This window comes from Bos javanicus, chromosome 3 (assembly GCF_032452875.1).
Source record: "Bos javanicus breed banteng chromosome 3, ARS-OSU_banteng_1.0, whole genome shotgun sequence".
In the NCBI taxonomy this organism is placed as follows: domain Eukaryota; kingdom Metazoa; phylum Chordata; class Mammalia; order Artiodactyla; family Bovidae; genus Bos; species Bos javanicus.
The window spans coordinates 30,090,398-30,113,274 of record NC_083870.1 but is presented as its reverse complement, the minus strand read 5'-3'; the positions used below and the strand labels follow the sequence as shown (position 1 = coordinate 30,113,274).

The following is a 22,877-nucleotide window of genomic DNA, read 5'->3' as shown; positions in this document are numbered from 1 at the left end:
CGAAAAGCAAAGGAGGAAAGGAAAGATATAAGCATCTGAATGCAGAGTTCCAAAGAATAGCAAGGAGAGATAAAAAAGCCTTCCTCAGCGATCAATGCAAAGAAATAGAGGAAAACACCAGAATGGGAAAGACTAGCGATCTCTTCAAGAAAATTAGAGATACCAAGGGAACATTTCATGCAAAGATGGGCTCGATAAAGGACAGAAATGGTATGGACCTAACAGAAGAAGAAGATATTAAGAAGAGGTGGCAAGAATACACAGAAGAACTGTACAAAAAAGAGATGTTCACAACCAAGATAATCATGATGGTGTAATCACTCACGTAGAGCCAGACATCCTGGAATGTGAAATCAAGTGGGCCTTAGAAAGCATCACCATGAACAAAGCTAGTGGAGGTGATGGAATTCCAGTTGAGCTATTTCAAATCCTGAAAGATGATGCTGTGAAAGTGCTGCACTCAATATGCCAGCAAATTTGGAAAACCCAGCAGTGGCCACAGGACTGGAAAAGGTCAGTTTTCATTCCAATCCCAAAGAAAGGCAATGCCAAAGAATGCTCAAACTACCACACAGTTGCACTCATCTCACATGCTTGTAAAGTAATGCTCAAAATTCTCCAAGCCAGGCTTCAACAGTACGTGATCTTTAAGCTGGTTTTAGAAAAGGCAGAGGAACCAGAGACCAAATTGCCAACATCCTCTGGATCATGGAAAAAGCAAGAGAGTTCCAGAAAAGCATCTATTTCTGCTTTATTGACTATGCCAAAGCCTTTGACTATGTGGATCACAATAAACTGTGGAAAATTCTGAAAGAGATGGGAATACCAGACCACCTGACCTGCCTCTTGAGAAACCTATATGCAGGTCAGGACGCAACAGTTAGAACTGGACATGGAACAACAGACTGGTTCCAAATAGGAAAAGGAGTACGTCAAGGCTGTATAGTGTCACCCTGCTTATTTAACTTCTGTGCAGAGTACATCATGAGAAATGCTGGGCTGAAGGAAGCACCAGCTGGAATCAAGATTGCCAGGAGAAATATCAATAACCTCAGATATGCAGATGACACCACCCTTATAGCAGAAAGTGAAGAGGAACTAAAAAACCTCTTGATGAAAGTGAAAGAGGAGAGTGAAAAAGTTGGCTTAAAGCTCAACATTCAGAAAACTAAGATCGGGCATCTGGTCCCATCACTTCATGGGAAATAGATGGGGAAACAGTAGAAATAGTGTCAGACTTTTATTTATTTGGGCTGCAAAATCACTGCAGATGGTGATTGCAGCCATGAAATTAAAAGACACTTATTCCTTGGAAGGAAAGTTATGACCAACCTAGATAGCATATTCAAAAGCAGAGACATTACTTTGCCAACAAAGGTCCATCTAGTCAAGGCTATGGTGTTTCCAGCGGTCATGTATGGATGTGAGAGTTGGACTGTGAAGAAAGCTGAGCGCTGAAGAATTGATGCTTTTGAACTGTGGTGTTGGAGAAGACTCTTGAGAGTCCCTTGGACTGCAAGGAGATCCAACCAGTCCATACTAAAGGAGTTCAGTCCTAGGTGTTCATTGGAAGGACTGATGCTAATGCTGAAACTCCAATACTTGGGCCACCTCATGGGAAGAGTTGACTCATTGGAAAAGACTGATGCTGGGAGGGATTGGGGGCAGGAGGAGAAGGGGACGCCAGAGGATGAGATGGCTGGATGGGATCACCGACTCGATGGACGTGAGTTTGGGTGATCTCTGGGAGTTGGTGATGGACAGGGAGGCCTGGGGTGCTGCATTTCATGGGGTCGTAAAGAGTTGGACATGACTGGGCAACTGAACTGAACTAAACTTTATATATATGTTTTCTGTACATTTCAGAATAAAACAGAAAAAGGAGGGAGTGATCAGTTTTGTCAAAGGTTGTTGATTTGCCAGGTTATGGACTGAACCTTCACCAGTGGGTTAAGCAAAATGAGACTTCTGATGCACAGATTGTCTCAGTGGGGCCGGTTGGGGCGGTTATCTGATTGGAATGGGCTCGAGAAAATGAGAGGAGAGGAATTGGACACTGAGGAAGAAGAACTTGGAGGAATTTTTATGTAAAAAGGAGCAATATAATGTTGATTGGAGGGGATGTACAAAGCTTTACATTAAGTGTATAGAGAGTATCAAGAGTAGAAAGGTAAATTTTCTGGAGTGCTGAGGGCAGTGGAGTTGGATAGGGGAAGGTAGAAAACTTTTTATGTGTATGAGAGTACATTATTTGAAGGGAAAAGTGAAAATTTATAATACATTTGTAAAGAGAATTAACATTCAAGCTACTTTGTAAGTCTTGGAAATATATATGCTAGAATCACACATTTTATGTTTATTAATGGAAAGAATCATGATCACCATCTTGCTCAGTGACACTTTGCAGAAAGAGAACCAAGCCCAGGGGGATTTAAGTGCTTGCTCAAAATTTTACCACTAATGATTATCCTAGACTAAAATGCAGAGTTGCTCCTGCCTCTTGGGTCAGTGCTTTTTTTTTTTTTTTAATAGTATTATCTTTAGTATGATTTGCTTTTAAATTGGATTTTATATAGTCATTATGTTTATAGTAGAGTTTATTTAGATAATATTTCAATTAGCCTTTGCCACATAACAGACTACCCTAGAACTTAATGGCTTAAAATAACTATCATGTATGATTTCTCATGATTTCATGAGTTTGCTGAGCTCATCTGGACCCACTCATGTGGCTGGTCATTGACAGGTAAGCTGGCGTTAGAGGGGCTAAACTGGCCTCTTTCATATCTGGGCCTTGGTGGTGTTTATTGAATGGGATTCTCCCTCATCATTCAGTAGTCTTGTCTGGACATCCGTACATGTTGGTGAGACCATTCCAAGGAGGCAAAGACAGGTCTAGACTCCTGAACTTGTACAACATCACACTAAGTTATTCAAAGCAAGCCTTAAGTCCAGTTCAGATTCAAGAGGTGAGGCAGCAGGCTCCATCTCTTGATAGGAGGAGGTGTAAAATACGTGGTCATGTCTTCCATCTATCACAGCTGCTAATCATAAATTTACTTTCTAAGATTAACTTTTACCTAATGTGGAACTGAAAGCTGTTAATTTGGGAACTCTAACAATGTAATTTTAATCAGTATATGAGAAACAAAAATTTGATATGAAAAAAAAAGTTAAAAAGGGAAGTTATGTTTTAGAGATTTTATATCCTCTGTGATATAAAACAGATAAAGAAATGCAACAGTCTTTGATACTTAGAATGTTTCCTTAATCATTATTTTCTGAGATTATTACCATTCATCATCATTGTGGGTTTTTTTCACATTACAAAATGTAAAAGCAATTAATAGCTTCCCATGAATTAATTTATAATATGATAGCGTATTTCCAGGGCCTGTGATGATTACATTTGTATAAAATTTTACTTAATTTATCTGACAACTATCTCATGAGTGCCTGCTATGGGATTTACACTGTGCAGAGACTTGGGGTATTGCTCTGAACCAAACAGATGAGGTTCCTGCATATTCCCATACCTATATGGGAAAGTTCTCTAAAGAAGCTTTCTCAATCAGAAGCTGAAGGATGAGTAGGAGTTAACTGAGGTAAGAGGGAAAGGGTATAGGAAGTCTTCCAAGAAGAAGAATGGCTTGGCAAAGGCCTTGGAGATAAGCAAGTATGAGGAACATTAAAAGAATTGGAAAAAAAAATTGATTATGGCTAAAGCCTAGAATGTGAAAGGGGTGAGGCAAGAAAGAAGCTGGAGAGGTAGAACCTGGATTTTATATCAAGGATCATGGGAACCATTTAGAGGGTTTTTGCTCAGATGGTTTTAGAAAAGTCACTGATTGCAGTTTGGTTAAGGTCTGTAGCTAGGATGAAGACAGGGTTGAGCTCAGGAGACCAACAATACAGCCCATTGATACTGATATGGATTAAGTGGATGTAAGAATGAAGACAAGTATATAAATCCTATAGGTGTTTAGGAGATGGAATCAACCAGATTTGGTGACTAGGTGTAGAGTAGAAGGAAGAGCCCAAGGTTACTTCTTGGGTTTCTGCCTTGGAGTGCTGTTAACAAATAGGTAGCATAAATAGAGAAATGGGCTTGGGAAGGCATCCTTGGCAGGACAATATCCTAACTGTTTCCAGGCTAACTACCTGGATATCTTGTTTGTATTTTCTGGTATTTGAAGTGACATTTCCAATTTCAGTTAAAAAACTATTGATTCTTGTTCAGTGAAATTCAGTAAAGTACAGCACTGCTGCCATAGCTTGAATTTATATCCTGGATCTGAAGATTTTACTTTGGCGTTGAGTCCTTACTAGATAGAAATGTAGTGCTCAGTTGCTGTAGTGAATTTCATTAAGCAATTTGCTTGTGGCTTAATGTTTTGAAATTACTTGAAGAGAATAATGACTAAGCAGTGATATGTATAAAATTACATTTTGTGAATTCATACCTTAAGCCCTGAGCCCTTTATTAAGGAGTCTAAAAATAATTGCGTGGTTAATATTTGTTCAGGTTTTTAAAGTGGGGTTTATTAATAAAACAATTTTGAAAAGTTGTTTCTCTTTTTTATTGTCTTACAACTCTAGTAAGTAGAATATTAGTTTACATTTCTGCCAAGGAAAAAAAAATATGTACAGTAGCTACATGAACCTGAAGCCTTTCCTTGGTGGATTTACCTCTCCTTTAAATGTTAAGCATGAGAATTAAGGTTTAAAAGAATTAACTGTTGAGTCTTGGAAAGTTAAGCTTTCTTGGACACTAACATTTTAATCTTTGTAATTTTGAATTTCATAGCTATCTATAGATTTTATTAAAATGTATTTACTCATCCTGTAGTATTATCCTACTTTGACCTATGACCTAGGAATGTTAATTTGCCTCAAAGTCTCTTATCACTCTGGATACAATATATTCAATAGTGTTTCCCATGTGTTCTCTATAAACTGAATTTTCGATTATTTTCAATATTTTGTAAGTTTAAAAGCACTGTACAACCTATTTTTTTCTTTTTTTCTCTCCTTAGGTACTACAAGGGCCCCCAGGGACGGGGAAGTACCAGGGGTGGACTATAATTTCATTTCTGTTGAACAGTTCAAAGCACTGGAAGAGAGTGGAACATTGTTAGAAAGTGGAACGTATGATGGTATGTCCCCAGATATTGACAACAGCAGCCCAGAAAACTGTCTGATTGATCGGAATTATTTCAAATGGAATTTGATCAGTAAAATACCACTTTTTTAAAAGTTTTTTCTATTAGTCTTTGAGAGGAGAGATTTTTCTTTTGATTAGGCTATTTGTAATTTACTAATTAAGATGGGAATAAATGCATTCTGTGTTATTCTAAAGTTGATTGTAGACAGTGTACTAAAATCATTAAAGGTAGCTAGTTTGCAGTATTTCATAATAATTCACGTTCATTGTATTCACTCAAGCATTTGTGAGTTCTGTTTGTGGTTGGAAATAAAAATACTGTACCCTTTAAAAAATCTATTTACACTTTGGCTTTCTTGGAGAAAAGAGAGTATAGATTTGAAGAGGAAAATAATAAAAAGAGAAAAAATGGTTTTCTTTTCATAACTGTTTTCTCTACTCGATTCTAGGGAGTACTAATTTAAGATCAATTTCAACTTTTGAATGATTCTTTGTTAAATCTTTTTTATTTTCTGTATCTAACAGTTCTTCACTGGCAAACTTGTGCACTCCAATAGCACCCTGTATTTCTCCATCATTGCTTTATCATGCTATTATAATTGCCTTTTTCACAAGCTCTGTGAAAGCAGATGTCATGTCTTTCTTAATGTTATCTTCAGTTCCTAGAGATAGCGTTCAATAAATATCTGGTTGTGAATTCATCATATCCAAATATGCATTTGTGCTATCGAAAAGAGTAAGTCTTCATAATTTCTCTTTTTAGCTTTAGCAAGAGCTCAGGACAGGAAAGTCTTCATTTACTTCCTTCTTTTTCTCAGCAGTTTCATCTAGTCTGTTACCAATTGAATCTTTTCTTCCTTTGTAGCATCTTTCACACTGCCTTTCTTTATGCTTTCATCACCTCATTGTAGGCTCCCTGCACTGACTCATGCTGGCTCTGAGAGTTGATCTCATGTGTTCCAGTTTCTTCCCTCTCGCCAGTCCACCCTGCTCGTTGCTACCATACTAGTCTTCCTTGTTAAGTGCGGTTCTGGTCATTTCTCTTTCCTTCAGAATCTTTAATGATTTCCTCTTGCCTGCTAAGTTTGACCTAGCCACTCTTCCTGAGATTAGCATCCATGACTCATTCATTCATGTATTATTTATTTGACCCTTCTTTTATACTTTGTGCCAAGCACTACCAGAGGGACTAGAGATGCTGTGCTGAGCAACACTGAAATGATACTGACTTCATAAATCCTATATCTTAGTGGGGAAGGCAGTCAGAACACAAACAAGATAACTAAATTGAGATGTTATGAAGGAAACAAAAGCAAGGGATTTTTAAAGAAAATAATAGGAATGTCTAATTTAGATAAGATGGCCAGTGGAGACTTCTCAGAGAAAATGACAGCTGTTTATTTTTTATTTTTGTGCAAATAGCCTTCTCTCATTCACTTCCCTCTTATAGGCAACCATTCTGATGTGTTTAATGTATATGTTTTGGTTTATATGTGATCTTGCAACATATGTATTGTGTCTTGTGTACATGTATTTATTATTTACATCTGGACCATGTTCTGTATCTTACTAGTTTTAAACTGCTTTCACTTATTACTATTTTTTAGATTCATCTGCATTGCACACATATGTAAATATATGTAATTCACTGTTTTGTAACCATTGCACAGTACTCCATGTTGTGAATCCATTACCTAACGTTTCTCCTATTGACGGACTTCCAGTTTGCCTCCAACTCCTCATCACCACAGATCAATCTGCAGCATCCTCATACATGTCTTCTTACAAACCTGTGTGAGAATGTCTGTGGCATATATATCCAAGAGCAGATTGTTGGGTTATAAGGTAAACATATAGTTAATATGATGAAGTTGTTTTGGGTAGCTCTGCAGTCTCTATTCCCCAAGCAGTGCCATGGGGAGTTGTAGTGGCTTTAGTAATGATTCCACATCCTTACCAACACTTGGCACCATCCAGCTTTGTAATTTTGCCAGTCTGACGGTTATACAAGTGGTGTCTCATTTTAATTTTAGTTTCTCTGGTAGTCAGAGAGTTTGAGCATCTTTTCATATGCTTGTTTTTTGAACTTCTGCAAATTGTCTATTCATTTGCTTTGTCCATTTTATTTTTAAACTGGGATCTCAATAACATTTCTGTTTGTAAATATTTATATTAGATACTAATTTCTTATTGGATATTGATATTTTCTCCCATTGTGTAACCTAATAACCTTGTTCTGTGTTTCTTCATTAAACCAAAATCCTTAACTTTTGTCAATCAGAGTTACCACTGTTTTCCTTATGATTGGTGTTTTGAAATTTCATTTAAGAAGTCATTGTCTTTAATGACTTAAATTGAAAAGATATTCTATGTTTTCTTCTGTTAAGAACATGGTATATGACAAAGTGGCATTTTCCATATTATTAATTACTACCTGGTCAATTAAGAGGAAAAGCAAATTGAAATAACAATTACCCACCATTTCACATCCATCAGATTGATAGAAATTTTAAAGTCTGATAATTGTGGTAAATGGAAATCCACATATACAACTGGCGAGGGTATAAAATGATATAACAATCCCTTAGGAAAGCATCTTGGCAATACCTAGTAAATTCAAAGATGCACCTAACTCCAACCGAGCAGTTCCCTCTGTGGTTGCCTACTCTAGAAAAACCCCGTCGATGTGGATATGCAGACAGGTACCTGAACAGTCATTATCAATTCAGTTCAGTCACTCAGTCGTGTCTGACTCTTTGCGACCCCATGGACTGCAGCACGCCAGGTTTCCCTGTCCATAAACAACTCCCAGAGCTTGTTCAAACTCATGTCCGCTGAGTCGGACATGCCATCCAACCATCTCATCCTCCATCACTCCCTTCTTCTCCTGCCTTCAGTATTTCTCAGCATCAGGGTCTTTTCTAATGAGTCAGTTCTTCGTAGCAGGTAGCCACGGTACTGGAGTTTCAGCTTCAGCATCAGTCCTCCCAATGAGTATTCAGGACTGATTTCCTTTAGGATTGACTGGTTGGATCTCCTTGCAGTTCAAGGGACTCTCAAGAGTCTTCTCCAACACCACAGTTCAAAAGCATCAGTTCTTCTGCGCTCAGCTTTCTTTATAGTCCAACTCTCACATCCATACATGACTACTGGAAAAACCATAGCTTTGACTAGACAAACCTTTGTTGGCAAAGTAATGTCTCTGCTTTTCAATATGCTGTCTAGGTTGGTCATAGCTTTTCTTCCAAGGAGCAAGCGTCTTTTGATTTCATGGCTGCAGTCACCATCTGCAGTGATCTTGGAGCCCCCCAAAATAAAGTCTGTCACTGTTTCCATTGTTTCCCCATCTATTTGCCGTGAAGTGATGGGACAGGATGCCATAATCTTAGTTTTTTGAATGTTGAGTTTTAAGCCAACTTTTTCACTTTCATCAAGAAGCACTTTGGTTCCTCATCGCTTTCTGCCATAAAGGTGGTGTCATCTGAGTATCTGAGGTTATTGATATTTCTCCTGGCAGTCTTGATTCCAGCTTGTGCTTCATCCAGCATGGCATTTTGCATAAGGTACTCTGCATAAAAAGTTGGCTTAAAGCTCAACATTCAGAAAACTAAGATCATGGCATCCAGTCCCATCACTTCATGGCAGATAGATGGGGAAACAGTGGAAACAGTGGCTGACTTTATTTTTCTGGGCTCGAAAATCACTGCAGATGGTGACTGCAGCCATGAAATTAAAAGAAGCTTACTCCTTGGAAGGAAAGTTATGACCAACCTAGACAGCATAATAAAAAGCAGAGACAGTACTTCGCCAACAAAGGTCCGTCTAATCAAAGCTGTGGTTTTTCCAGTGGTCATGTATGGATGTGAGAGTTGGACTATAAAGAAAGCTGAGCACAGAAGAATTGATGCTTTTGAACTGTGGTGTTGGAGAAGACTCTTGAGAGTCCCTTGGACTGCAAGGAGATTCAGCCAGTCCATTCTGAAGATCAGTGCTGGGTGTTCATTGGAAGAACTGATGTTGAAGCTGAAACTCCAATACTTTGGCCACCTGATGCGAAGAGCTGACTCATTGGAAAAGACCCTGATGCTGAGAAAGATTGAGGGCAGGAGGAGAAGGGGACAACAGAGGGTTAGATGGTTGGATGGCATCACCAACTCAACGGACATGGGTTTGGGTGGACTCTGGGAGTTGGTGATGGACAGGGAGGCCTGGCGTGCTGTGGTTCATGGGGTTGCAAAGAGTCAGACATGACTGAGCGACTGAATTGAACTCTGCATATAAGTTAAATAAGCAGGGTGACAATATACATCCTTGACATACTCCTTTACCAATTTGGAACCAGTCCATTGTTCCATGTCCAGTTCTAAATGTTGCTTCTTGACCTGCATACAGATTTCTCAGGAGGCAGGTCAAGTGGTCTGGTATTCCCATCTATTGACAAATTTCCCACAGTTTGTTGGGATCCACAGTCAAAGGCTTTAGCATAGTCAATAAGGCAGACATAATTGTTTTTCTGGAACTCTCTTGCTTTTTCTATGATACAACAATGTTGGCAATTTGATCTGTCGTTCCTCTGCCTTTTCTGAATCCAGCTTGAATATCTGGAAGTTCTTGGCCCACGTACTGCTGAAGCCTCACTTGGAGAATTTTGAGCATTACCTTGCTAGTGTGTGAGATGAGTGCAATTGTGCGGTAGTTTGAGCATTGTTTGGCATTGCCTTTTTTGGGACTGGAATGAAAACTGACCTTTTCCAGTCCTGAGGCCACTGCTGAGTTTTCCAAATTTGCTCTCATATTGAGTGCAGCACTTTCACAGCATCATCTTTTAGTATTTGAAATAGCTCAGCTAGAATTCTATCACCTCCACTAGCTTTGTTCATAGTGATGCTTCCAAAGGCCCACTTGACTTCACACTTCAGGATGTCTGTCTCTAGGTGAGTGATCACACCCTTGTGGTTATCTGGGTCATGAAGATCTTTTTTTGTATAGTTCTGTGTATTATTGCCACCTCTTCTTAATATCTTCTGCTTCTTAGGTCCATACCGTTTAGGTCCTTTATTGTGCCCATCTTTGCATGAAATGTTCGCTTTGTATCTCTGATTTTCTTGAAGAGATCTCTAGTCTTTCTCAGTCTATTGTTTTCCTCTATTTCTTTGCATTGATCACTGAGGAAAGCTTTCTTATCTCTCCTTGCTGTTCTTTGAAACTCTGCATTCAGATGGGTTTATCTTTCCTTTTCTCCTTTGCCTTTAGCTTCTCTTCTTTTCTCAGCTGTTTATAAGGCTTCCTCAGACAACCATTTTGCCTTTTTGCATTTCTTTTTCTTAGGGATGATCTTGATCACTCCCTCTTGTACAATGTCACAAACCACTGTCCATAGTTCTTCAGGCAGTCTGTCTATCAGATCTTATCCTTTGAATCTATTTGTCACTTCCACTGAATAATAAGGGTTTTGATTTAGGTCATACCTGAATAATCTAGTGGTTTTCCTTGCTTTCTTGTCTGATTTTTGCAATAAGCAGTTCATGATCTGAGCCACAGTCAGCTCCAAGTCTTGTTTTTACTGACTGTATAGAGCTTCTCCATCTTCAGCTGCAAAGAATATAATCAATCTTATTTTAGTATTGACCATCTGGTGATGTCCATGTATACAGTCTTCTCTTGTGTTGAAAGAGGGTGTTTGCTATGACTAGTGCGTTCTCTTGGCTAAACTCTGTTAGCTTTTGCCCTGCTTCATTTTGTACTCCAAGGGCAAATTTGCCTGTTACTCCAGGTATCTCTTGATTTCCTACTTTTGCATTCCAGTCCCCTGTGATGAAAAGGACATCTTTTTTTGGTGTTCTAGAAGGTCTTGTAAGTCTTCATAGAATAGTCATTATAGCATTATTTGAAACAATAAGGAAACGAAAGTGTCTTTTATTAGGGGAATTAATAAAATTTATTTTAATTTGTTTATAAAAATGGCCTGTTATAGATGATTAGAATCTACATGTATCTATAGGAATAAGTCTTAGAAATACAGTTGTACAAAAAGAATGTTACAAAAGGATATGGACAGCATACTGTTTAGAAAAAAAGATATGAAATGTTATAAACACTCCATGAAGCTTTTATTAAAACAGTAGTATTTATATTTTATGCTTCCCTTGTGGCTCAGATGATAAAAAGTCCACCCACAATGCAGGAGCCCTGGGTTCTATCCCTGTTTTAGGAAGATCCCCAGGAGGAGGGCGTGGCAACCCACTCCACTATTCTTGCCTGGAGAATCCCATTGACATAGGAACCTGGCAGGCTACAGTCCATGGTGTCACAAACAGTTGGACACGAGTGAACGACTAAGCACATTTATATGTTATATATGCATATACATATGTCCTAGATGTATATAACATGCCAGGAAATGACATATACCAACATTAGGGTAACTCAGGAGAGAATGGGAAGGACAGACAGGAAATTAGGACTTGAATTTTATATATATGAGTGAATATGTATGTCATTAAGGAGGGGGAGAGGGAAGACCTGAAAGGAATCTGGCACCAAGTTAGTATCTGGGTATGTGTAAATAAATTTCTAACTAGTCTAACATTGTTGTCCTTGATTTTATATGGGTTTAAAATATTTAATGGTTGGTCTATCATAAAAATGAAAACACTTCAGAAAAGAAGAAAGAGAAAAAAGAAAAAACTCCAGAGTAGCTTCAAAAAGATGAAAAGCTTTTTTGTGAATAACTATCGTTGGGGTTCACAAACTTTGTAATTCTATACCTTTCAGTATCTGAAATCTTGTATTTACCAACAACTCAAGAAAAATAGATCTAATTTACTTATAAGCAATGTTAGCTTTCTTTTTTTTCATCTAAGCCAATAATTTTTTAAAATAAGGCAACTTCCAGAATTTATTATGAAGTTCTAAATTCTTGTCAGTGTTATGGATATAGCAATCATATCCTGAATTTTTTCATAGTTTTCATTCTAGAAAAAAAGTTAAACCTAGAATTAGATAAGAGTTACTAACAATATGTAATACGCAGTAAAAATGTGTTTTTAGTATTTCCTGTAAAACTACCATCCTTAGAAAAGTGGCGGGGGGGGGAGGACTTTCAACTTTCTCATGGTACATCCGGATTCCTTGGTAGTGTGACTGTTGGACATAATGAAGGGAAAAATGAGATCCTAGGGCATCCTATTCCCCAACCAAACCTCCGTTTGAAGCATTTCTGTGCCTTCTGTCCCAGAGAAGTGTGAACTGGCTTTTTCATTGTCCCTTGCTTTACTTATGGGCCAAAAGTTTACAGAGATCCTTAGTCTGTTTTACAATTACTCTTTGCATACATTTGCATGATAGGATTAACTCCATTTCAAACCTAGATTTGGAAGCCAAGTTCAGTTCAGTTCAGTTGCTCAGTCGTGTCCGACTCTTTGCCACCCAATGAATCGCAGCACGCCAGGCCTCCCTGTCCCATCACCAACTCCCGGAGTTCACTGAGACTCACGTCCATCAAGTCAGTGATGCCATCCAGCCATCTCATCCTCTGTTGTCCCCTTCTCCTGCCCCCAATCCCTCCCAGCATCAGAGTCTTTTCCAGTGAGTCAACTCTTGGCATGAGGTGGCCAAAATACTGGAGTTTCAGCTTTAGCATCATTCCTTCCAAAGAAGCCAAGGAGTAGTTGAATTGAGAGAGGGAAGATGTGGTTGAAAAGTATTTTTAGTTTGATTTCATTGTTTTGTCTTGAGCATTTTAATGACAATTCACACACAAAGTCAGATTTCCAAAGAAGTTATCTTAATACTTTCCCCCTCAAAGCATGCACGACAAGGTAAACTTTGTAGATTTGCCTCCCGTGGTTCCCTGGTAGCTCAGTTGATAAAGAATCTGCCTGCAATGCAGGAGACCCTGGTTTGTTCCTGGGTTGGGAATATCTGCTGGAGGAGCGATAGGCTACCCACTCCAGTATTCTTAGACTTCCCTTGTGGCGGGAGACCTGGGATAGGCTACCCAGTCCAGTATTCTTAGGCTTCGCTTGTGGCTCAGCTGGTAAGGAATATGCGGAATCTGCCTGCAATGCAGGAGACCTGGGTTCGATCCCTGGGTTGGGAAGATCCCTGGAGAAGGGAAAGGCTACCCACTCCAGTACTTTGGCCTGGAGAATTCCGTGGACTGTATAGTCATTGGGTCACAAAGAGTCAGACACGACTGAGCAACTTGCACTTTGCCTCCATGATATGGTGAATAACTTTTTATGCTTTTGCTTCATCTCAGAAAAGTAATCCATTTTATACCCTGTTAATTTACCTTATATGAGTAATTATCTCCTTAGGAGCCAAGGAATTTGGAGTTTTTTTTGTTTTAATAAAAGAAGAGCATGAATATTTTACTCCCTGTCCTTGTTTATCTTTCTGTTACATCAGCAGAGTGGTTGATATAAGGTCAGAGCTAGCAGGAGCCACAAACCGCTAACATAGCTAGACTCACTGAACGATTTCCATCGTGTGTGGCTGCCTATTGGGGACTACATGGTAAACTGAGAAGGTATTCAGTTGTTCTCATTCTGTTCTGGAATGTTCATTGTTACTGTAAAAATTACTGATTTTCAAGACAACATATTAAAGTATTTCTTGCTTTCCTGAGAGTAAGCAAATATTGAATTATGCTAATAAAGTTTCTATTTGTTCAATAAGTTTTCAGATAAAACAATATAATTAAAATGCTTAGAAAAAATTTTTAAAATTACGTTTGCATAAGCAGCCTACATTTCAGAACAGACTGGTAGGTGCTTAGCTTTATCCTTTGACTGCATATTTCCTTATTTTACTGAAATAACTCATTATGTTACATATCAGAACAAAATTATTTGAGTTAGTTTTCTCCTCCTTTACTCCCACTTTTTATGCCAATTAGTCTTACACGAGAGCATTGATGCATTTAAATTCACAAATTAGGCCCTAATATAAAACCCATGCAAAGCAAGCCCTGTAGGAATAAATAACCTACATATGTAAAGTCAACTTCCTGGCCTTAGTACAAATAGTCTTAGAGTGTTAGATAAGGTTAGGTAATATATGGTGACGAGCACTTGAGAAATTGGTTCTTTCTGGTCTATCTCCTCCTCTTCCAAGAAAAAGTGCTTTCAGCTCCTTTTGGCCAATGGTGGGTGTTCAGAAACTTCAGTATAACAGGGCAGAGACACAGTAAGCCATATTGTTCTAGCTCTCAATTCAACATTCAATGCTTTCAGCTGCTGTTATTTGTCCTCAGGAAACTTCTATGGAACTCCCAAGCCTCCAGCAGAGCCCAGCCCTTTCCAGGCAGATCCAGTTGATCAGGTCCTCTTTGATAATGAATTTGACACAGAGTCCCAGAGAAAACGGACTACATCTGTCAGCAAGATGGAAAGAATGGACAGCTCTCTTCCTGAAGAGGAAGAAGATGAAGACAAGGAAGCTGTTAACGGCAGTGGAAATGCAGGTTTGTAAACAGATGGACAACTTCTGGCTGTTACTCCTGGTTGACTTTAATATGACACTGAATTGGAAGTAGTAAAATTTTTCCCACAGCATAGGAACAGCAAGTGATGGGATTCTAAGTTCTTTTTAAAGTTTTGTGTGAAATCGTGTATCTCTGTTGACCATTTTGTAAGCTGAAGTTAGTTGTCCCAAGTGGCGGTTTTGGTAAATAAGTTATAAACTATTAGTACTAATATATGCCATTACCCCGCTGCTTAAAAGATTTGAGATTCATTTCTGATGCTTGAATATGGGAATCTTGTTGACTTAAGTCCTACTTTACAGAATTGGAGCAAAATATAGACGTTTTAAGATCTAGCCTTCAACGAAAACAAAGATTTAGAAATATGGTGTTAAAAGTTATCTGAAAGGTTTTTAGCAATATTTTGAGTTTAAATTCTGAGTCACTCAAAGAAAATTTCCAAATTTGACTGTTACATTTTTCATTAAATGCCAAACCAATATAAATTTAATGACAGAGAATCTTCTGCCTTTGAGTGTCCCTAAATAACATAGTGATTCCTTAGAAGATTTTTATACTTCTCATTAATCACAGCAGAACTCATTTCAGTGCTATTTATTGTAATAATTTCATTCAAAACTCTAGAATATAAGCTTCATAAGGATTGAAGTTTTACTTCTTTTGTTCATTGTTGTACTCCTTAAGCCATAAACCATGCTTGGCATGTAGTAGAACCTTAAAAAAATATAATGGTGGCTCAGATGGTAAAGAGTCCACTTGCAGTGTCGGAAACGCGGGTTCAATCTTTTGGTCGAGAAGATCCCCTGGAGAAGGAAATGGCAACCCACTCCAGTATTCTTGCCTGGAGATTTCCATGGGCAGAGGAGCCTGGCAGGCTACAGCAAAGAGTCAGATACAACTAAGTGAGTTTCACAATCACCAATAAATCAAAGTATTTGATTATAACTCCAAATTTGCAGAATCTATTACCATATCATTTTCCCCAAGCATTCTGATTTTTTCCTTTATCAGTTATTAAAATTTACTATTATCTGTCCTTGTATTACATTCATTGCTGTGTCCCCCTTCAGAGGGCGAGTTCTATTTTATGGTCGTATCATCTTACATTGTTATGTCACATATATGCTCAATGAATTACAGCAATATATTTTGCTGAAAGCAGGTCTAAAAAGGTTTAGGTGAATTTACATCTAAGTCTTTAGGGGTTGTTAAGGAAAATCATCATATCCTAGAGTCTTATGATGTTGATGTCAACTGTGCTCTCCCACAAATTTACATCTGTTGACGTTTTTCAATGTTTAAGACATGGAATTAGAAACCATGACTCTGTCCCCAAATGGGAGTTATATGTTCTTAATTTGAAGGAAAAGAAAATGCCTTTTTTTTTTTTTTTGAACTTCCTAATGCAAAGCCTCTCTGTGAGCCCTGCAGTTCCCTTAGAGGTACACCTATCTGTGAGTTCCGTAGTTTATGCTTGTCATGTAAGACAGTTGTTAGACTAGAGGTTGCAGCCTCTTTGATATTAATATTTAAAGGAAATGTATCCAAGAGGGTGTGGGAGGAAGTTTGTATTCCATCTCTTGTGTGTAGGTACCATAAGACTCTTCCACATATATTTCTTTATAACAGAAACTATTCAGACTATTTTAAGGAAAAGTAAATACAAGACATGGCTGAAAGCCCTTGGTCTTTTCTGAGTAAGTACTAACCACAGTTGTTAACTTTATTTAAACTTGCTTTTTGTATTGCTTTGGGGGACTGGAATTCCTGTCTTGAAAGATCAGAAAATTGTTGGGGATGGAAGCAGTAGATGGAGGTTTATTTTTATATACAAGTATGTATATTATTTTATATCTTGTTGAGAATTAACACAAGAATGCTACTATACCCCAATAGGATGACATATGTTATATAATAATGATAAAATTTTTTCAAAGAGTTAGTGTTATATGAAACAACATTTTCAAATTATTGGCTGTTAAGTGAACTTCTTTATGCAGTCTTTTGAAATTGTATTCAGAAAAGTATTATTGCTCATATAGTTGTTTCCACTTTTCTCTAGTATATACATCCCAAGAATGTAATTCCCTCCCAGATTGATTTATACATGGGGTACCTTTTAATTTCTGTCACTTTCTCTACATAGGGAATAAATCATATGTTTTATTGAAATTATTCATTCAACAAATATCTGTTGAGCACCTGGTAGACTACTAAGTGCTAGGCATTGTTCCAAAAGCTGGAAATAAAGCAGTGAGCAAAACAGACAAATCCCCTGGCTTCATGAACCTTACCTTCTGGTGGGAGAGGCAGAATTATCCAACATAAATGAATAACATGTAGTTAAGTTAGATAGTGCTAAAGAGAAAAAGCCAAGGAGGGGAAGGATAAAAAGTAGCGATGGTCAAAGTTGCGGTTTTAGATAGAGTATCAGAGAAGACATCACCAAGAAGGGGATGTTGAAAGAAGTATGAGAGTGAGCTCAAAATATCCTGAGGAAGAACGTTCCAGCCAGAGGGAATTAATTATACTGTACAAATGCCCTGAGGTGGGAGCATCCCTGGATTATTCAGACAAGAGCAAGGAAACTAACGTGGTTGGATACAATGTAGACAATACATTATATGTGGTTGTGGCAGACAGAGTGCTGAAAGAGAATAGACTATAATAGTAACAATTGGGTCAGTTGTTGACCTAAATAATGGTGGCTGTGGGAGTGGTGGAAATGTGTATTATATAGGATCTTATAGGTCACTGGAAGAATTTTGCTTTTTATTCTGAGATGAGAAACCATCATGGTGTTAAGTAGAAGAGTACCATGATAAAACAGGTTTTAACTTAACAGGCTCATTCTGGCTGCTGTGTGGAGAAAAGGGAGTAGGAAGGCATGGGCATATACAAGGGTATTAGTTAGCAGGATATTACAGTAACTTAAGTGAAAATGACGATTTATACTCAACTTACACTCAGGGCTTCCCTGGTAGCTCTGCTGGTAAAAGAATCTGCCTGCAATGCAGGAGACCTGGGTTTGATCCCTGGGTTGGAAAGATCCCCTGGAGAAGGGAACAGCTACCCACTCCAGTATTCTGGCTCAGAGAATTCCATGGACTATACAGTTAATCGGGTTGCAAAGAGTCAGACACGACTGAGTGACTTTCACTATACTCAATGAAAGCATGAGAGGTAAGAAGTGAATCGCTGCTGCTGCTGCTAAGTCACCTCAGTCGTGTTCCACTCTGTGCGACCCCGTAGACAGCAGCCCACCAGGCTCCCCCGTCCCTGGGATTCTCAAGGCAAGAATACTGGAGTGGGTTTCTTTTTCCAATGCATGAAAGTGAAAAGTGAACATGAAGTCACTCAGTCATGTCCGACTCTTAGTGACCCCATGGACTGCAGCCTACCAGACTCCTCTGTCCATGGGATTTTCCAGGCAAGAGTACTGGAGTGGAATGCCATCACCTTCTCCAAGAAGTGGATTGAGTCAGTAACATTTGCCAACAGACTGGATATCAGGTATGAGAGAGTAGTCAAAGTAATCTCGGAGGGAGAGCAGTGAGTGGTCCTGAAGAGAGATCTTAGTTCCCTGCCCAGGAATTAAACCTGGGTAAAAAGCCTCTTGATGAAAGTGAAAGAGGAGAGTGAAAAAGTTGGCTTAAAGCTCAACATTCAGAAAACGAAGTTCATGGTATCTGGTCCCATCACTTCATGGGAAACGGATGGGGAAACAGTGGAAACAGTGTCAGACTTTATTTTTGGGGCTCCAAAATCACTGCAGATGGTGACTGCAGCCATGAAATTAAAAGATGCTTACTCCTTGGAAGGAAAGTTAGGACCAACCTAGATAGCATATTCAAAAGCAGAGACATTACTTTGCCAACAAAGGTCTGTCTATTCAAGGCTATGGTTTTTCCAGTGGTCATGTATGGATGTGAGAGTTGGACTGTGAAGAAAGCTGAGCACCAAAGAATTGATGCTTTTGAACTGTGGTGTTGGAGAAGACTCTTGAGAGTCCCTTGGACTGCAAGGAGATCCAACCAGTCCATTCTGAAGGAGATCAGCCCTGGGATTTCTTTGGAAGGAATGATGCTAAAGCTGAAACTCCAGTACTTGGGCCACCTCATGCAAAGAGTTGACTCATTGGAAAAGACTCTGATGCTGGGAGGGATTGGGGGCAGGAGGAGAAGGGGACGACAGAGGATGAGAGGGCTGGATGGCATCACTGACTCAATGGACGTGAGTCTGGGTGAACTCCAGGAGTTGGTGATGGACAGGGAGGCCTGGCATGCTGCGATTCATGGGGTCGCAAAGAGTCGGACACGACTGAGCGACTGAACTGAACTGAACTGAAGTAGGGCAAGGATGGGGCTGAGAAACAGGGAAAGGTAGTAAGTAGTAAGATTAAAGCTTTATAGAACTTGGTTGAATAAAGGATGATTGGAGTGGAAGTACTATAAGGATGACACATAATTATATCTAGGGCCTCTTCTAAGGATCTCTGATTCTGAGGCATTGCCTGCAGTGTGGAATTATTACAGATATATTATCTTTTAAGTTCTAGAAACAATCTTTAAGTATGTAAATTGTGAACTCCCTAGAGAGTAACCAAATTTTAGTATTCTTACCTACATTGTGAACTTTGGGATTCTCAAAGGATTTTAATATCATCAAGAGACAATTAAATTCAACAACAGGAAGTCTATTGAGTTTAATTTTTAAAAGCCAGTATTATTTTAAAGGCCTGTGTTAAATGTGCACAAGGCAGCTTGATACATACAGCAGTTAAGGCTGTGGGCCATTTAAATTCAAATCCTGGCTTTGCTGTTATTATCTGTGTAACCTAAATGAACTTAACTTTACTGGGCCTTAGTTTCTTCATCTTGAAATGGCAGTAGTGATAATATATATGCACAGGTTTACTATGAGGATTGTGAGTTAATATATATAAAGCAGTTAAAATAGAGCCTGACCATGAACTGTAAAGGTGCTGCTGTGGCTATTATTGTTAGTGTAATGGTTTTCTTTTTAGTGTTTTTTTAGTTTTGTTATTTTTTTTTGTTATATAATATTTATTGATACATTTATTTATGTATTATATTGACATAATATTTATATATTTAGTGTATACAGAATTGATTCTAGTGTTGATTTTTTGCTTCTTTCCCAGACTAGCTTCAGAGGTGCTGAACAGAGTTAATGTCAGCAGCAAATGAAAAAAAAATCAGTATATTTGTTTTTTCAACAGTTATAGCAGAATATGGACATAGCAGACAAGGAAATTTGCAGTATATATTTGGGCATTTTGTTAGAAATAGGACTGTTTGAAGAGAGTGTAACTTCTATCTCCTTTTCACACTCTTCTGTTTGAATAGCAGAAAATAGAGAGAGGCATTCTGAGCCATCTGATTGGATAAAGACCGTCCCAAGTTACAACCAAACAAACAGTTCAATGGACTTTAGAAATTATATGATGCGAGATGAAAATCTGGAACCACTGCCCAAAAACTGGGAGATGGCCTACACTGATACAGGGATGATCTACTTCATTGAGTAAGCGAATGTTTGTGTCTTTTCCAATGTGCCCTGTCACTGCGCGGCTTGCCTTTACATTTTTGTAACCTAATTTTACAAGACTTCCATTTCTTTTTTCTTTCTTTAAAAATATTTTTCATACAAATTACAGTTGATTCTTAATCTATTTCCCTGGATGGTATTTCATTTTATTTGATATGGATAAAGAAATAATATGTTTGATGTCTAGTTTTATGAAGGTAGAATTAAAAACATTTATCACTAATAATGAAAAATGCAAGGAATAAAGGGTATTTTGCTTTGCCTTTTGTTTTTGAAACCTTTTGGATGAATTGTCCACCTTAATGAGCATTTCACAAATTATCATCGTTTGGAAGGAGGCCATGTTTATTATCTCAGCTAAATATTTTCAGACCTAGATTTTGAGGTTGATGTATTCAGGTGATATAGTTAAATAATATAGGAGGAAAATATCACTGATCCTCAGAGCAATTGGTACAATATAAATTCACAAAAAATAAAACTATTGTATGAAAAAGCATTATTAGTATAAGTACATTTTTTGGTTTGTAAGATACCATATGTATTTGATCAATCTAAGATTTTATATTTGTACCTGAGAACAAATATTATAAATAATTATGCAAATATATAACATGAAGTATTTTTATGTTGCCATGCAGATATAATTCTCTTTAAAGTTCTTTGCCCAGAGGTAGAATATGAATGTAGTAAGGTAATAGACTATAACAGTTAAATAACAATTAAAATACTGCAGCTGAATTACACTCAAAAAATATGTATTTACTCAGAAAGGAATTAGAGGTGGGAAACTTAAACCAGTTGACTCAATATGTTCCAAATTCCACAGCTTTCCCATACAGTGAGCACTGTACTATACCAAGTGAGATTGTATTGTTTAAAAGATGTATATTTTATGTACAGTGTTGTTTTTTTTTTTTTTTACCATATGTGGTACTTTATTGATTACATTATACATTTATATAGGCATTAATGACCAGGATTATACAAAAATGGACAAAATCAGGTACGCTCTTCTCTGTGGACAATTTAAGGGTTTTTTTTTTTAAGGGTAATTTAGATTTTTGTCTTTCATATTAACTTTAAAATTAAACCCCCAAATACAATGTAGAGTCACTGAAAGAGGCTAGGATGTCTTTAGAAGCACATTATGAGATAGAATCTGACAGTATTTCATCCTGCAAACAGAGGTAAGTTAGTACTTTCTGGGGGCAGAGGGGAGAATTTATAAAAGAAATGTTTTTGTCAGTAATCATTATTAAAATGTATTAAAGGCCTCAATGTAAGATCTGAAGCAATAGAAGACATAGGGGAAAAGCTCCATGACATTGAATTTGGCAAGGCCTTCTTGGACATGATACCAGAGCACAGGCAACAAAAGCAAAAATAGACACGTGGAACTATTTCAAACTTTTAAACTTCTGTGCAGCAAAGGGAAGCAAGCAACAGAGTGAAAAAGCCACCTATGAGATAGAAAATATTTGCATACCATATATCTGATAAAGGGTTAATATCTAGAATATATTGAATATTATGTGCTGCTAGATAAAGCTCTTGTTTGCTGTAGCTAATGTGATTGGTCTGTGTTACTGCTGCTGTTAAATCATGAATTTGCAAAAAGAGACTATTAATATAGGTCTATAGTCTTTAGCTATTTTGTTTTGCGTATAATAGACCCCATGAGTGTTTCTTTACTTTGGGGAATAATGAGTAAAGTCCTAGCAGGTCACCTCCATCTACTGATTTAGCAATACAAAGATTGGGTCTTTGGAACCAAAGTTAAGCTTTTCTCAAGTAGCCATTTTGAAATGGGTTTAGCTAGATATGTCCATGATTTTTTTTTTCCTCTAACAATCTACATGCTCATAGGCAACTTTAGAATCCTGATCATTTTCATTTTGCTTAAACTGATTTTACTGGTTTAGCTTTGGGGAAGTTGTCTCTTTGACAGAATGGGTAACACAGACAATCTTGATTTCTCTTACTTAGATTATCTATTATTCAGCATACAAAAAAAGTATTCCACTGTCTACCAACTAGTATCTGACCTGGCAATGTGTAGGAAGTGACTGCATAGCTAGCTCTGTAAGTAGCTCAGGAGTTAGGAAAAGCATAGGAGGTGTGATTAATTTCTTGAAACCACTGGCTTCATTTCCTAAAAGTGGTCAACATAGAGATTAGTGAGCTAATCTCTCCTTTGATCACATTGTTCTTCTTCCTCTGCTTTGATGAGCTTTAATTTGTATTTTATTGCCTTCCTATATATTTTCTTCCAGGATTTTTCTTTCTTTAATATCCTCATATTTCAGATACTTAAACTATAACTCTGTCTACTCAGCAGTATTATAGCTTTGTTTTAGCATTAGTATTTACTGCATGGTGACCTGGGTCTGAAGCTAACTGATTGTGGCCTATAATGAAATGAAACAGACGTCGCTCTTTGAAAGCATCTGTGCCCTACTTCAAAAGGGACGAGGAGGATCTTTTTGTTCTTTTTTTTTTTTCCTGTTAAATATGTGGTCCAGACTGTTGAGAGGGCTTCCCTGATAGCTCAGTTGGTAAAGAATCCGCCTACAATACAAGAGACCCGGTTCAATTCCTGGGTTGGGAAGATCCGCTGGAGAAGGGACAGATTATCCGCTCCTGTATTCT

The 22,877-nt window shown here is 37.9% G+C and overlaps 1 protein-coding gene across 7 annotated transcripts in view; it reads left to right on the top strand.

Moving 5' to 3' along the window:
- The window catches only part of MAGI3 (membrane associated guanylate kinase, WW and PDZ domain containing 3), a 259,109-nt gene that overhangs the window by 158,239 nt on the left and 77,993 nt on the right, over nt 1-22,877 (top strand). For 3 of the 7 annotated variants that reach the window (XM_061410537.1, XM_061410540.1, XM_061410543.1), the window contains exons 3-5: nt 5,037-5,156; nt 14,424-14,633; nt 20,024-20,201. In XM_061410537.1, coding sequence (XP_061266521.1) covers nt 5,037-5,156; nt 14,424-14,633; nt 20,024-20,201 — 508 coding nt within the window. Of the gene's footprint in view, nt 1-5,036; nt 5,157-14,423; nt 14,634-16,283; nt 16,352-20,023; nt 20,202-22,877 lie in introns of those variants that run through there. The other 4 variants (XM_061410539.1, XM_061410546.1, XM_061410542.1 and 1 more) reach the window with 3 other exon arrangements.